This window comes from Anomaloglossus baeobatrachus, chromosome 1 (assembly GCF_048569485.1).
Source record: "Anomaloglossus baeobatrachus isolate aAnoBae1 chromosome 1, aAnoBae1.hap1, whole genome shotgun sequence".
Lineage (NCBI taxonomy): Eukaryota > Metazoa > Chordata > Amphibia > Anura > Aromobatidae > Anomaloglossus > Anomaloglossus baeobatrachus.
The window spans coordinates 237016665-237034507 of NC_134353.1; the positions used below are offsets into that span (position 1 = coordinate 237016665).

General features: G+C 53.2%; 1 protein-coding gene across 2 annotated transcripts in view; it reads right to left on the reverse strand.

Annotated features, from left to right (window-relative positions):
• The window catches only part of PCDH10 (protocadherin 10), a 100078-nt gene extending 91234 nt beyond the window's left edge, over window positions 1–8844 (reverse strand). For both annotated transcript variants that reach the window (XM_075348618.1, XM_075348609.1), the window contains exons 1-2: window positions 6031–8844; window positions 3792–3850 (exon numbers count right to left, since the gene is read on the reverse strand). In XM_075348618.1, the coding sequence (XP_075204733.1) occupies window positions 3792–3850; window positions 6031–8529 (2558 nt within the window). In that variant the 5' untranslated portion in view covers window positions 8530–8844. The remainder of the gene's footprint in view (window positions 1–3791; window positions 3851–6030) is intronic.
• Between the last annotated feature and the right edge of the window lie 8999 nt (window positions 8845–17843).

Genomic DNA, 17843 nt, shown 5'->3' on the forward strand with positions numbered 1-17843 from the left:
TTACACAGAGGCAGGTGAGGGGACAGTGCTGGCAGTATCACACATTACACAGAGAGGCAGGTGAGGGGACAGTGCTGGCAGAATCACACATTACAGAGGCAGGTGAGGGGACAGTGCTAGCAGAATCACACATTACACAGAGAGCCAGGTGAGGGGACAGTGCTGGCAGAATCATACATTACACAGAGGCAGGTGAGGGGACAGTGCTGGCAGAATCACACATTACACAGAGGCAGGTGAGGAAACAGTGCTGGCAGAATCACACATTACAGAGGCAGGTGAGGGGACAGTGCTGGCAGAATCACACATTACACAGAGGCAGGTGAGGGGACAGGGCTGGCAGAATCACACATTACACAGAGAGGCAGGTGAGGGGACAGTGCTGGCAGAATCACACATTACACAGAGGCAGGTGAGGGGACAGTGCTGGTAGAATCACACATTACACAGAGGCAGGTGAGGGGACAGTGCTGGCAGTATCACACATTACACAGAGGCAGGTGAGGGGACAGTGCTGGCAGTATCACACATTACACAGAGAGGCAGGTGAGGGGACAGTGCTGGCAGAATCACACATTACAGAGGCAGGTGAGGGGACAGTGCTGGCAGAATCACACATTACACAGAGAGGCAGGTGAGGGGACAGTGCTGGCAGAATCACACATTACACAGAGGCAGGTGAGGGGACAGGGCTGGCAGAATCACACATTACACAGAGGCAGGTGAGGGGACAGTGCTGGCAGAATCACACATTACACAGAGGCAGGTGAGGGGACAGTGCTGGCAGAATCACACATTACACAGAGGCAGGTGAGGGGACAGTGCTGGCAGAATCACACATTACACAGAGGCAGGTGAGGGGACAGTGCTGGCAGAATCACACATTACACAGAGGCAGGTGAGGGGACAGTGCTGGCAGAATCACACATTACACAGAGAGGCAGGTGAGGGGACAGTGCTGGCAGAATCACACATTACAGAGGCAGGTGAGGGGACAGTGCTGGCAGAATCACACATTACACAGAGGCAGGTGAGGGGACAGTGCTGGCAGAATCACACATTACAGAGGCAGGTGAGGGGACAGTGCTGGCAGAATCACACATTACACAGAGGCAGGTGAGGGGACAGGGCTGGCAGAATCACACATTACACAGAGAGGCAGGTGAGGGGACAGTGCTGGCAGAATCACACATTACACAGAGGCAGGTGAGGGGACAGTGCTGGTAGAATCACACATTACACAGAGGCAGGTGAGGGGACAGTGCTGGCAGTATCACACATTACACAGAGGCAGGTGAGGGGACAGTGCTGGCAGTATCACACATTACACAGAGAGGCAGGTGAGGGGACAGTGCTGGCAGAATCACACATTACAGAGGCAGGTGAGGGGACAGTGCTAGCAGAATCACACATTACACAGAGAGCCAGGTGAGGGGACAGTGCTGGCAGAATCATACATTACACAGAGGCAGGTGAGGGGACAGTGCTGGCAGAATCACACATTACACAGAGGCAGGTGAGGAAACAGTGCTGGCAGAATCACACATTACAGAGGCAGGTGAGGGGACAGTGCTGGCAGAATCACACATTACACAGAGGCAGGTGAGGGGACAGGGCTGGCAGAATCACACATTACACAGAGAGGCAGGTGAGGGGACAGTGCTGGCAGAATCACACATTACACAGAGGCAGGTGAGGGGACAGTGCTGGTAGAATCACACATTACACAGAGGCAGGTGAGGGGACAGTGCTGGCAGTATCACACATTACACAGAGAGGCAGGTGAGGGGACAGTGCTGGCAGAATCACACATTACAGAGGCAGGTGAGGGGACAGTGCTGGCAGAATCACACATTACACAGAGAGGCAGGTGAGGGGACAGTGCTGGCAGAATCACACATTACACAGAGGCAGGTGAGGGGACAGGGCTGGCAGAATCACACATTACACAGAGGCAGGTGAGGGGACAGTGCTGGCAGAATCACACATTACACAGAGGCAGGTGAGGGGACAGTGCTGGCAGAATCACACATTACACAGAGGCAGGTGAGGGGACAGTGCTGGCAGAATCACACATTACACAGAGGCAGGTGAGGGGACAGTGCTGGCAGAATCACACATTACACAGAGAGGCAGGTGAGGGGACAGTGCTGGCAGAATCACACATTACACAGAGGCAGGTGAGGGGACAGTGCTGGCAGTATCACACATTACACAGAGGCAGGTGAGGGGACAGTGCTGGCAGAATCACACATTACACAGAGGCAGGTGAGGGGACAGTGCTGGCAGAATCACACATTACACAGAGGCAGGTGAGGGGACAGTGCTGGCAGTATCACACATTACACAGAGAGGCAGGTGAGGGGACAGTGCTGGCAGTATCACACATTACACAGAGGCAGGTGAGGGGACAGTGCTGGCAGTATCACACATTACACAGAGGCAGGTGAGGGGACAGTGCTGGCAGAATCACACATTACACAGAGAGGCAGGTGAGGGGACAGTGCTGGCAGAATCACACATTACACAGAGAGGCAGGTGAGGGGACAGTGCTGGCAGTATCACACATTACACAGAGGCAGGTGAGGGGACAGTGCTGGCAGTATCACACATTACACAGAGAGGCAGGTGAGGGGACAGTGCTGGCAGAATCACACATTACACAGAGGCAGGTGAGGGGACAGTGCTGGCAGTATCACACATTACACAGAGGCAGGTGAGGGGACAGTGCTGGCAGAATCACACATTACACAGAGAGGCAGGTGAGGGGACAGTGCTGGCAGAATCACACATTACACAGAGGCAGGTGAGGGGACAGTGCTGGCAGAATCACACATTACACAGAGGCAGGTGAGGGGACAGTGCTGGCAGTATCACACATTACACAGAGGCAGGTGAGGGGACAGTGCTGGCAGACTCACACATTACACAGAGGCAGGTGAGGGGACAGTGCTGGCAGACTCACACATTACACAGAGGCAGGTGAGGGGACAGTGCTGGCAGAATCACACATTACACAGAGGCAGGTGAGGGGACAGTGCTGGCAGACTCACACATTACACAGAGGCAGGTGAGGGGACAGTGCTGGCAGACTCACACATTACACAGAGGCAGGTGAGGGGACAGTGCTGGCAGTATCACACATTACACAGAGAGGCAGGTGAGGGGACAGTGCTAGCAGAATCACACATTACACAGAGGCAGGTGAGGGGACAGTGCTGGCAGTATCACACATTACACAGAGAGGCAGGTGAGGGGACAGTGCTGGCAGTATCACACATTACACAGAGGCAGGTGAGGGGACAGTGCTGGCAGAATCACACATTACACAGAGAGGCAGGTGAGGGGAGAGTGCTGGCAGACTCACACATTACACAGAGGCAGGTGAGGGGACAGTGCTGGCAGTATCACACATTACACAGAGGCAGGTGAGGGGACAGTGCTGGCAGTATCACACATTACACAGAGGCAGGTGAGGGGACAGTGCTGGCAGTATCACACATTACACAGAGGCAGGTGAGGGGACAGTGCTGGCAGTATCACATATTACACAGAGGCAGGTGAGGGGACAGTGCTGGCAGTATCACACATTACACAGAGCATCCTCGCTGTTATACGCAGTATGTACTTTAGAGAAGGTATAACATGATATTGCTACCACTCGCCCTCCTACAATCGCACTTTCCTTTATACAGTGGGATGGGCATTGTTCAATTACTAAACTGTTAATCCAAATAATCCTTATTGCGTAAAAGAGTGAAGAAATAAAGAAGCCCAAATGTGATTCCTACCTGTTTACCCGTCGAGGTCTGTCAACTAGATAACTGAGTTCAGTGCGTTGGTGTTTATTCTAAAAAAAAATAAACAAAAAAACAAATAAATAAATGAATGAAACACAATTGGACTCTAAATGTCACTCCAAGAAACATGAAAGAGCTCCGAGCTACAGGGCTGATTGATGACAAGTGTGTGCAGAGCTCGGCCCCCGGTAGGGGGAACACATCAAATACTGAGAGTGCATGTCATCAACTGAGCGGGGTACAGCTAGAGATTCACTGAGTGCAGTGCAGCCAGAGATGAACTGAGCATGGTGCCGCTAGAGATACACTGAATGTGGTGCAACTAGAGATACACTGAGCGTGGTGCAGCTAGAAATCCACTGAGCGTGGTGCAGCTAGAAATCCACTGAGCGTGGTGCAGCTAGAAATCCACTGAGCATGGGGCATCTAGAGATCCACTGAGCACAATGTAGCTAGATCCACTGAGTGCAGTGCAACTAGAGATCCACTCAGTGTGGAGCAACTAGTGATCCACTAAGCATGGTGAAGCTAGAAATCCACTGAGCGCAGTGCAGCTAGAGATCCACTGAGCGCAGTGCAGCTAGATCCACTGAGCGCAGTGCAGCTAGAGATCCAATGAACACAGTGCAGCTAGATCCACTGAGCATGGAGCAGCTAGAGATCCACTGAGCGCAGTGCAGCTAGAGATCCATTAAGTGTGGTGCAGCTAGAGATCCACTGAGCGTAATGCAGTTAGAGATCAACTGAGTGTGGAGCAGCTAGAGATCCACTAAAATTGATGCAGGTCAAGATCCTGAGTATGGTGCAGATAGAGATCCCCTGAGTGTGGTGCAGCTAGAGATCCCCTGAGTGTGGCGCAGCTAGAGATCCCCTGAGTGTGGCGCAGCTAGAGATCCCCTGAGTGTGGTGCAGATAGAGATCCCCTGAGTGTGGTGCAGCTAGAGATCCCCTGAGTGTGGCGCAGATAGAGATCCCCTGAGTGTGGCGCAGCTAGAGATCCCCTGAGTGTGGTGCAGATAGAGATCCCCTGAGTGTGGTGCAGCTAGAGATCCCCTGAGTGTGGCGTAGCTAGAGATCCCCTGAGTGTGGTGCAGCTAGAGATCCCCTGAGTGTGGTGCAGCTAGAGATCCATTGAGTGTGGTGCAGATAGAGATCCACTGAGCGTGGTGCAGCTAGAGATCCCCTGAGTGTGGTGCAGCTAGAGATCCCCTGAGTGTGGTGCAGCTAGAGATCCATTGAGTGTGGTGCAGATAGAGATCCACTGAGTGTGGTGCAGCTAGAGATCCCCTGAGTGTGGTGCAGCTAGAGATCCATTGAGTGTGGTGCAGATAGAGATCCACTGAGCGTGGTGCAGCTAGAGAACATACGCAGACATAAAAGTGCAGCAGAAATGATAGCGTGTCACCCAGCCATGATGGACGTGTGCACTTATTAGCATGGGCTGGGTCTACAGGACATAAGCCTCCTTACACCACTGTGAGTGACGGCTGTGCATGCACACTTGCCAAATGCAGGATGGAGGTGTTATCTGCCCATTGTACCCAGGCAGCCTCCATTTAGCACAGACACAGGCACTGACTGGGCTTATTTAGGTGGCCCCTAATTGGGCACATGCATTGTTATGTATCTGATCTATTAAAAATAAACCCACTGCTGCCATCTCAGAGCCCCACAGTGGAGCAGAGGCTTGGATTAACCCTCGGTGGTGCAGATCATACTGGCATCTTATCTGGCACACAGTGCTCTATGCAGGGACGTCTCCCCCTATTTCTCCAGCTCTGGCCTCATTCACATTCAGGCAGTGTGGACTTCAGGCTGCAACAGTTTTCTAGGGGAATTCTAATGCCAAGGCTTACATTCATGGAAAAAACAAGCCTCCTCCAGCCTCCACCAGCCTTCACCAGCCTCCCGCCTATCCTTAGCCAGTGCATTCTAAATATGAGGATGACATTATTGAAAATGAAAATCTATTACTATGGATCGGCACTGCGGGAATTCTACCATTGATCAATAGAGGAAAGTACATGACAGGCGAGGGATGGAACAACTGGGTCCAGAGACAGAAAGCAGATGATGTAGTGGGACATGGAGATAGATGAGATTGTGGAGGGGATTTGCAGATAACAGGGGATCAGTAACATCTGGTTACAAGGGAAAAGTTGTGGAGAAGGTAACCTATTTATCTGGAAAGGGAGGAGGACGTGACCCCAATACACAAGTGGCTGCTTACCTCGCTGGACAGGATGCTGCCATTGGAGATGATATCGGGCTGCTGGTCAGCGTAGCCGGTCACTATGGCCCCACAAGGGTTGTGCTCTGTGTCTGTGCTCCTGGAGGGGCTGCAAGGCTTGAGGAACATCAGGTCAGTTTTGGCAGATTCTGGGGTCAGGCAGACCTGGTAGCAGTAATTCTGGTTGTGGTGGTGGGAGCCGAAGCTGCCGGATTCCTCCACAGGTACCTGGGTGGCAGTGGGCACGTTGGAGCTCTGCACCAGCATGATGTCGGACTTGCTGAGCTTCTTCTTGCGAGCCCTGGCTTGGCGGCTACAGCAGGAGCAGCAGCACACGCAGCAGTCACTGGCCAGGCAGCTGTAGATGTTCAGCTTCTTCTCCTTCTGGCACCTGATGGCCAGCACGATCATAGCCAGCAGGAAGATGAAGGACACCGAGCCCAGGGCGATGATGAGGATGAGGGTGAGGTCTAAGGCAGTGTCATTGGACCTGCTGGAGCGGTGGTTCTCGTTCAGCTTCTCCACCGTGCTGTCCACGATCTCCACCTGGATGAGGGCAGTGGAGGAGAGCGGGGGCTGCCCGTGGTCGCGGACCTCCACCACCAGCTCGAAGGGTCTGTGCGGGTCCCTCTTGCTGGTGATCTTCCTGGCCGTGCGCAGCTCCCCGGTCCTCCAGTCCATACGGAACAGGCTCATGTCATTGCCCCGCAGGATGCTGTATGTCAGCCGCGCGTTCTCGCCCTCGTCCAGGTCCACGGCCACCACGCGGGTGAACAGGTAGCCGGGCTCGGCGGTGCGGGGCAGCAGCTCCTTGGCCGTGCCGTTGCGGCCGTGGGGGGAGATGATGGACGGGGCATTGTCGTTCTGGTCCACGATGACGATGTTGACCGTGGCGTTGCTGGCCAGGGGGGGGCTGCCCCCGTCCCGGGCCTCCACCATGAAGCTGAACTCCTTCAGCTGCTCGTAGTCGAAGGTGCGCAGCGCGTACAGGTAGCCGTTCTCCGAGTTGATGGACACGTAGGTGAAGACGGACATGCCCTGGATGTCGCACTCCAGGATGTGGTAGGACAGGCGGGCGTTCTCCTCGTCGTCCCGGTCGGCGGCGCTGACGGCGGAGATGTACGCCCCGGGCACGTTGTTCTCGGTCACATACACGTTGTACACCGCCTGGGAGAAGCGCGGGGCGTTATCGTTCACGTCCGACACCTGCACCTGGATGGACTTGGTGGTGCTGAGCGGGGGGCTGCCGCGGTCCCGGGCCAGCACCGTCACGGTGTAGGACGGCACCAGCTCCCGGTCCAGCACGCCGTCCGTCACGATGGTGTAGTAGTTCTTGTAGGACAGCTTGAGCCTGAAGGGCACCTCTCCCAGGAGCTCGCAGTGGATCTGCCCGTTCTCCTCCGAGTCCTTGTCCGTCACGCTGAACAGTGCCACCACCGTGCCCGGGGGCGCGCCCTCGCTCACCGCCTCCTTCACGGTGCTGAAGCTGATCTCCGGCGCGTTGTCGTTCAGGTCCAGCACCTTGAGCAGCACCTTGCAGTGCGCGGGCACGGCGTTCGGCCCCAGGTCCTTGGCTTGCACGTACACCTGGTACATGTTGTTCTCCTCGTAGTCCAGCTCCCCCGCCACCTCCATGCGGCCGCTGCGGGGGTCTATGCTGAACACCTCCCGCACCCGGGGGGAGTTGTGGCTGCTGAAGGAGTACACCACCTCCCCGTTCTGACCTTCATCCTGGTCGGTGGCATTGAGCTGTATGACCAGGGTGCCCGGGGGCGAGTTCTCGGGCATGGACACGGAGTACACGGGCTGCTCGAACACGGGCACGTTGTCGTTGGAGTCCAGCACCTTGATGGTGAGCAGGGCAGTGCCCGTCCTCTGGGGGATGCCGCCGTCCATGGCCGTCAGCACGTACTTGTGCAGCGCCTGCTGCTCCCGGTCCAGCGGCTTCTTCAGCACCAGCTCGGCGAACTTGTTGCCGTCGCCCTGAGTCTGCACGTCCAGGGCGAAGAAGCTGTTGGTGGTCATCTCGTAGGTGCGCAGGGAGTTGTTGCCCACGTCCGGGTCGTAGGCGCTCTCCAGCGGGAAGCGGGTGCCCAGGGTGGCGCTCTCCGAGATCTCCACCTGCAGGTCGGCCTCGGGGAAGATGGGGGGGTTGTCATTGATGTCCAGCACCTCCACCTCCACGCGGAAGAACTCCAGGGGGTTCTCCAGGAACACCTCCAGGTGCAGCAGGCAGGACGGGCTCTGCTTACACACCAGCTCCCGGTCGATCTTCTCCTTCACGTACAGCACCCCGGTCTCCAGGTTCAGCTCCAGGTACGGGCTCCGGGAGTTGGGCGCAGTCTGAAACCTGCGGCTGGAGAGTTTTGTAATGTCCAAGCCCAAATCCTCAGCGATATTCCCCACGAAAGTGCCATGGTCCCTCTCCTCCTGCACCTTGTAGGCTAGCTGGGAAAGCACTCCATCCACTAGGCACAGCAGGAGGAGTAAAACAATCATCTCCAGGAAAGAACGAGGCGGACCGGACAAAACAGGAGAAAAGGCAGAAAAGTGCCGGCTCCGCACCCGCTCCGCACTACACCAGCCCGGCTATTCCATAGATCCAGGGAAGCAGTCCCAGCTCAGTATGGGCAGACAGTCCTTTCCAGGGGACACAGGCTGCCACATCCAGTGCACATGGCGAGCTCAGGGCAGCGCAGGCTGGCACTTTATTGCCTGCAGTCCCCACATTGCACACATCCCATAGCGCTGTCCTCGGTGCTGTAACTGAGCTGCTCCAGCTGCCGGGATCTCCGCTGCCAGTGACTGAGCTCCCGGCTCACAGCTTAGCTGTTTTTGCGCAGCGCCCTCCTTCTGCCAACCAATAGGAGTCCCGGAAATGCCGGGGGGCGTGGTCCGGCAGGGACGTCAGTCTATTAGCACAGAGGCGTCACGTGAAGGCGGGAGAGTGTGAGGAGATGAGGGTGAGCGGAGCTCCGGCGTCTCCTCAGCGCGTACTCGGCTGTGCCTCCTCCAGGGCTGCTGTGTATATGTGTGTATATCAATGTACACACACTAATATAGGCTTTTACTCTGTGTTATGGAGCTTTGCAGCTCTCTGTGACGTGGGGCCACCAAGGTGACAAGGAGGAGGCTTGGAAGACGGCAGGAAGGCTTGTAAGGCGATAGCTGTGACCTCAGGGCTGTATAACATGAGGAGACCGGGTAGCAGCTCAGTAATGGGGCTGGAGCAGCTCCTTCCCCTGCCTGGCTGCTGTGAGGAGATGGGCACACTGGGCACAGACATACTTCACATTACTGTGGGGCAGGTATAGTCTTACTTGTAGGAATGTGACACAACAGACAACATACAACGGTCACAACTAAGGCCATGTTCACACTGCATAGAACACTGCATAGCTCTCTCTGCATAGCAAACTGTCTACATAGCGCACTGTCTGCATAGCGCACTGTCTGCATAGCGCTCTGTCTGCATAGCGCACTGTCTGCATAGCGCTCTGTCTGCATAGCGCTCTGTCTGCATAGCGCACTGTCTGCATATCACACTGTCTGCATAGCGCTCTGTCTGCATAGCGCTCTGTCTGCATAGCGCACTGTCTGCATAGCGCACTGTCTGCATATCGCACTTTCTGCATAGCGCACTGTCTGCATAGCGCTCTGTCTGCATAGCGCTCTGTCTGCATAGCGCACTGTCTGCATATCACACTGTCTGCATAGCGCTCTGTCTGCATAGCGCTCTGTCTGCATAGCGCACTGTCTGCATAGCGCACTGTCTGCATATCGCACTTTCTGCATAGCGCACTGTCTGCATAGCGCTCTGTCTGCATAGCACACTGTCTGCATATCGCACTGTCTGCATAGCGCACTGTCTGCATAGCGCTCTGTCTGCATAGCGCACTGTCTGCATAGCGCTCTGCATAGCGCAGTCTGCATAGCGCACTGTCTGCATAGCGCACTGTCTGCATAGCGCACTGTCTGCATAGCGCTGTTTGCATAGTTCACTGTCTTCATAGCGCTCTGTCTGCATAGCGCACTGTCTGCATAGCACTCTGTCTGCATAGCACACTGCATAGCGCACTGTCTGCATAGCGCACTATCTGCATAGCACACTGCATAGCGCACTGTCTGCATAGCGGTCTGTCTGCATATCACACTGTCTGCATAGCGCAATGTCTGCATAGTGCACTGTCTGCATAGCACACTGTCTGCATAGCGCACTGTCTGCATATCACACTGTCTGCATAGCGCACTGTCTGCATAGCACACTGTCTGCATAGCTCTCTGCATAGCTCTCTGTCTGCATAGCGCACTGTCTGCATAGCACACTGTCTGCATAGCTCTCTGTCTGCATAGCGCACTGTCTGCATAACACACTATCTGCAAAGCACACTGTCTGCATAGCTCTCTGTCTGCATAGCGCACTGTCTGCATAGCTCTCTGCATAGCACACTGTCTGCATAGCACTCAGTGAGGACCTATTCACGCTGTCTGCATAGCGCACTGTCTGCATAGCGCACTGTCTGCATAGCACACTGTCTGCATAGCGCACTGTCTGCATAGCACTCTGTGATGCGCCTGAATCCTAATGCCAGCCATACACTGCAATGACGATGGTGGAGTGCCGATGAACTTTGTTTTTTTTCTCTGAACATGTCCATCTGTTCAGACCACCCCATACCCTTAGCAGAATAAAAAGGACACACAGAAAGGACACTGGTGGAGTAACGTTCATGGCATTGCGGTCTGGTTCGGTGGTTTAGAATCCCTGGAAACACTGCAGAAATATAATGTGAACAGGGCTCAAGGGCAGATTCCTATAGAGTGCGCTACAGTGGCCTCTTCTGCAGGTGGACATCCTGGGTGTCCCCCTAAAAATGACGGACACTTGCAGAATAGAGGCTCCATCTATCCAGTATACTGATCTCTGTTGCTTTCTATCTGAATCCGTTTCTTTCGGGGAAGCCCAATGCAAGAGCTCAGGATCCATCAGTGTATGAATGACATCTAGGCCTAACACTTCCCTCTCCTCGTCTGTCACTTGTGGAATTCCCATAAGGGATGACTGCTTAGTTACCAATACCCCATCATCACAAGACAGTATAGACATGGCAGCACAATGTGTACAGACCTATAAAAGGGACAGCATCCTGGCATCGCTAAGACTATGGTCCGGTGTAAACAGACACAAGCTCTTGTCTTACACTAGCCAAAACGTTGGTAGAGTTATGTTCACATAGATGTATTCTGGGTCGGTGTGCTCTACGCATGGTACTAGGTCTGATGTAAAGGGTGCTTTACACGCTGCGACATCGCTAGCGATTGCTAGCGATGTTGATCGCGATAACACCCGCCCCCCTTCGTTCGTGCGACATTTGGTGATCGCTGCCGTAGCCAACATTATCGCTACGGCAGCGTCACACGCACATACCTTGTCAGCGACGTTGCTGTGGGTGCCGAACAATTCCTCCTTCAAGGGGGAGGTGCGTTCGGCATCACCGCGACGTCACTGCGGCGTCACTAAGCGGCCGTCCAAAAGAAGCGGAGGGGCGGAGATGAGCGGGACGTAACATTCCGCCCACCTCCTTCCTTCCTCATTGCCGGTGGACGCAGGTAAGGAGATGTTCGTCGTTCCTGCGGTGTCACGCACAGCGATGTGTGGTGCTGCAGGAACGACAAACAACATCGCTACTCACCAGACAACGATATTTGGTGTTTGGACGACCTCTCCAACACCAACGATTTTTACCACTTTTGCGATCGTTGCAGGTCGCTCGTACGCGTCACACGCTGCAATGTCGCTAACGATGCCAGATGTGCGTCACAAACACTGTGACCTCGACCATAAATCGTTAGCGATATCGCAGCGTGTAAAGCACCCTTATGGTTAGCTTGTGTGCTAGTGCTCATGTACGACTATACACATGGATTTCAGGTGGAAAGAATCACTGAATACCAGTGGTGAGTGAGCACTACCATGCTCTGTACTTATAACAAGCATTCACATGGGTGCCACTCAAGTAAGTGACTATAATGGAAATCGATGGTAAACTTGATTAGTCTGGGAAATATTCAGGAAAAATGCTTGAGTTTTGACTTCCATTATACTTGGTACTTGAGTAGCACCTATCCGAGCATCCAGCTGCCCGTTACGAGTACTGAGCACCCGAGCATTTTACTGCTCCCTCATCACTACTCATTGCGAGTATGAGCACCTGAGCATGGTAGTACTTACTCATCACTAGTCATTAGGAGTGCTGAGCATGCTAGTGCTGACTCAACACTACTCATTACAAGTACTGAGCACCGAAGCATAGTATTGCACACTCATCACTACTCATTGTGAGTACTGAGCACCCAAGCATTATAGTGGTCACTCATCATTTCTCATTACAAGTACTAAGCACCCGAGCATGGTAGTGCTAGCTCATAACTACGCCTTAGGAGTACAGAGCAGCCAAGTATAGTTATGGTCACGTATCCCTACTCATTACGAGTACGGAGCCCCCGAGCATGGTAGTGCTCACTCATCACTACTCATTAGGAGTACTGAGCATGGTAGTGCTCTCTCATCACTACTCATTATGATTACAGAGCAGCCGAGCATGGTAGTGCTCACTCATCACTACTCATTAGGAGTACTTAGCATGGTAGTGCTCACTCATCACTACTCATTACGAGTACAGAGCAGCCAAGCATGGTAGTGCTCGTTTATACTCATTACGAGTTGAGCATGGTAGTGCTCGCTCATCACTACCCATTACGAGTACTGTGCACCCAAGCATGGTAGTGCTCACTCATCATTACTGTCTTCTACCTAGGCTGAACTGAAATGTCTGAATCACAAATCATGCTCGGCTTGCAATATCTGACCCAACCGTCATGTCTCCTGACCGAAGTTCACTGCCTCATAGTTATACAGGGTCAGCAATCTGTCCAGTTACTGCTATGCAGACATAGTACTCGTTCCATGGACGTATGAAAATTACTATGACCAGACTAGTGTATGAAAATAGCAGGCAGCCTCAGTACACATCCGATGTGTGGAAGAACACGTGGAAACAATCACAAGTGCATTGTATGAACGCGGCTCGTGCTCAATGTTCAGCATCCAATGACTTACAAGACCCCAAAAGCCTATGCCCTGCACAGTTCAGTTCTGAAGATAAACCCCTACTTGTCACATAGGAGTGTGGGACACCAGAACAGCAGCTCTGATACATTCACCCACAGTACAGAAAGCTGGTGGTGGAGTGGAAGGCTAACCTGTATATAACACAGTGTCAAGTGTACACTCCAGGCTGCTGCAGCCATTGATGACAAGGCTGTAGGATGTTCCTAGCGACCCAGACACCATGGTGATATTACACAAAGGGCATTAAAAGGTGCAACACTGGCACTTGTTGATGCCAGCAGTCTACAGGGTGTAACACAAATAGCGATGATGATCTCATGGGGCTGGAGCTCACACGTAGAAAAACAAGAGGGAAACCCCGATTATTACCACTGGGAAGGTATATCACCGAGGAAAGCTGCCAAGATCAGCTGGTGCCAGGTAACTTACACCGGAGGGAAGGCAGTGACATGAAAGTGCTTTGTAATGGAGTAGAGGAATCCCTCTAGTGCCAGGCAAGCGGACGTAGTCTCCTTGCAGCAATGAAGAGGTGTCCTCAGCTAATCAACAAAAAAAATGGTGGTCTCCACTGTACCATTCATCCATCTGCCATCTGCAGCACGCCATTATTCCAGTACAAGGTGCAGCTGGAATATTCCCACATATCAGGATACATGCTATGTTTCAGCATGTATGAATGCTGATATGGGAGAAGAAACCAGTGGCACCTTTAGTACTAGAATACTGGAGGGCGGCCATTTATAACTCAATATTGAGACGGATATGGTCGAATATCCTGGGATTGCATCCTACACTGTAATGATGCTGCCTTTGCTTTTCGACTGTCTATCTTTGTCCATCCATCTATCATCATCCATCCAACCATCCATCATCCATTCATCTCTTTCCATTCATCTGTCATCCATCTTTCATCATTCATCCATCTACCATTCATCCATCATCTATCTGTCCCTTCAGCCATGTATCATTATGCAGCTACCATCCATCCATTGTCCGTCCTTCCATTCATCTATCATCATCTATCCAACCATCCATCTATCATCCATTCATCTCTTTCCATTCATCTGTCATCCATCTTTCATCATTCATCCATCTACCATTCATCCATCATCTATCTGTCCCTTCAGGCAAGTATCATTATCCATATACCATCCATCCATTGTCCGTCCTTCCATTCATCTATCATCATCCATCCATCTTACGTCCATCTTCATCCATCCATCATCCATCTGTGTATCCATCCATCATGTTTGTTCATCCATCCATGCATTCATCTGCCTATCTGTCCATCTTTCATCCATTTACCATCCATCCATCATCTGTCTATCCATCTGTCCATCCATCATCCGTTCATCCATCCGTCCATCCATTAATCATCCGTCCATCCATCTATCCGTCTGACCATCCATCCATCAATCGTCTGACCATCCATTCGTCTGACCATCCGTCCATCCATCAAACATCCGTCCATCCGTTCGTCTGACCATCTGTCTGTCCATCAATCATCCGTCCATCCATCCGTTTGTCTGACCATCTGTCCATCAATCATCAGTCCGTCGAACCATCCGTCCATCCATCAATCATCCATCTGACCATCTGTCCATCCAGCCATTCGTCTGACCATCTGTCCATCAATCATTCGTCTGTCAGACCATCCGTCCATCAATCGTCCATCAAGCATCCATCCATCTGACCATCCGTCCATCCATCATTCATCCATCTACCCATCCATCCTTTCATCTGACCATACGTCCATCCATCCATCAGTCATCCATCCATCCATTTGACCATCCGTCCATACATCAGTCATCCATCTATCCATCCATCCTTTCATCTGACCATCCGTCCATTCATCAATATCCATCCCTTGTATTTTGAAAAATGTTTTATTTCTTTTTAAATGAAAGATAAGTTATGAATTGTTTAAAATCGCAGGTTACAAAGCGCATTCTCCAGTGCGGTAATTGTCAGTATCTGATCGGGTGTAAATACTTGTATTCCCAGCAGTTCCATGTTGCTGTCCTGGCATTCATAGCACCCCATGCCCCCCATACGTTCACAATGTCAGAGGGCAGACAGCACATAAGCTCCTGGTCCTCTGCAGGGTCAGCTGGCTGTGCCCCAGGGAGACTTGTTGGCTATCTTGCTACAGCCACATTTCCCGACAAAGCGCCTCTGCAAGGGATCAGTCAGTCCACAGAGGGGCACAGTACAGTGCCCAACCATCAGCGGCTCTACCACCCGACCATCACCGGCTCTACCACCCCACCATCACCAGCTCTACCACCCCACCATCATCGCTCCTTCCACCCAAACATCAGCGGCTCTACCACCCGACCATCATCGCCTCTACCACCCGACCATCAGCGGCTCTACCACCCGACCATCAGCGGCTCTACCACCCTACCATCACCGGCTCTACCACTCGACCATCACCGGCTCTACCACCCGACCATCATCGCCTCTACCACCCAACCATCAGCAGCTCTACCACCCGACCATCAGCGGCTCTACCACCCGCCCATCAGCAGCTCTACCACCCGACCATCATCGGCTCTACCACCTGACAATCAGCAGCTCTACCACCCGACCACCAGCGGCTCTACCATCCGACCATCACCAGATCTACCACCCGACCATCAGCGCCTCTACCACCCGACCATCAGCGGCTCTCCCACCCGACCATCAGCGGCTCTCCCACCCGACCATCAGCGGCTCTACCACCCGACCATCAGCAGCTCTACCACCCGACCATCAGCAGCTCTACCACCCGACCATCAGCAGCTCTACCACCCGACCATCAGCAGCTCTACCACCCGACCATCACTGTCTCTACCACCCGACCATCAGCAGCTCTACCACCCGACCATCAGCAGCTCTACCACCCGACCATCACTGTCTCTACCACCCGACCATCAGCAGCTCTACCACCCGACCATCACTGTCTCTACCACCCGACCATCAGCAGCTCTACCACCCGACCATCAGCAGCTCTACCACCCGACCATCACTGTCTCTACCACCCGACCATCAGCAGCTCTACCACCCGACCATCAGCAGCTCTACCACCCGACCATCACTTGCTCTACCACCCGCCCATCAGCAGCTCTACCACCCGACCATCATCGGCTCTACCACCTGACAATCAGCAGCTCTACCACCCGACCACCAGCGGCTCTACCATCCGACCATCACCAGATCTACCACCCGACCATCAGCGCCTCTACCACCCGACCATCAGCGGCTCTCCCACCCGACCATCAGCAGCTCTACCACCCGACCATCAGCAGCTCTACCACCCGACCATCAGCAGCTCTACCACCCGACCATCACTGTCTCTACCACCCGACCATCAGCAGCTCTACCACCCGACCATCAGCAGCTCTACCACCCGACCATCACTGTCTCTACCACCCGACCATCAGCAGCTCTACCACCCGACCATCAGCAGCTCTACCACCCGACCATCACTTGCTCTACCACCCGACCATCAGCAGCTCTACCACCCGACCATCACTTGCTCTACCACCCGACCATCAGCGGCTCTACCTCCTGGCACACTACGTACCCACACTCTAGTGTGCTCGAGCAGGCAGGACATCACCCTGCACGCTGTACATGAAGGCACACGGACACTGCAGCTGGGAGAACAGCAGTGGGTACAGGAGCTGCCGGCGCAGTTATACAGAAGGAACTACAGTTCACAGCAGACCCTTTGCTACATAACAAGTCCTGTCAGCGCTGTAAGCACCGCTCTGCTATTTCTACAGCTGTGAGCAGATCACACCTCCAGGTAACCGAGCTGGGCGCAGAGAAGAGACTTTCCAGTGGAGAACTACAAGCGCCAGCAGCTTCCCGCCGACATTGGCTGATGAGCAGGGCACAGGCACCGCCAGAGGGAAGTTTCATCAGCAGCCGCCCGCTGTCGTGCGCTCCTAGGGATAACAATCTGCAGACAGGGCGACATTTAAGTAAGGACGATAAAATCAATGTCCAGATATTAAACGCGCAGCTTTATGAGCGCAATATGCCGTGCAGTGCCCGTGTGGAGCGTCTCCCTCCAGTGACTCCATATTGGCTCACACAATGCCGCCCATTGATTGGAGATTAGCATTGTCGCCACCGTAGCCGGGAAGGAGCCGACATTCTACAGCTGCTGCAATCGTGGATTCAAGGCTCCCTCTAGCGGCCAGACGGGCGCACTGCAGGCCTTTTATATTCATTTTTATTCCAGAGATCGCTTCTTTTTTTTTCTTCTGCTTCTCTTGAAGCCTTTCCTCCAGGGCTTATGTAAATGCATTAATCGGTTCAGGTGAGCTTTATCAGCTATAAATCCACCCTTCCTCGCTTCTGTAAAATGTATGGGCTGGCTGTGACATTCAGCGATTCAATCAAGCTGTCACTGCAATGTATTATTTCTGATCGCAGTGTATATTCTCTGATGTAGTGTTAGCACTTGTGCTTCTCACCATATACAGCAGCCTCTGAAATCAGACCTGCCCCCCTGTAGTGCTGCTGATTATTGTTCTGTCTGTAATTAACTGGACGATCGATCGCTGCTTGATACATTGTATTACTGAAGGCAGATACACAAACCCTGGCAGTGAGGAGGGCACAGTGCTGCCTAACGGGGTGGTACCGATGAGCTGGGTATCTCCACCAGTCTCCACTGTGCCAGTCA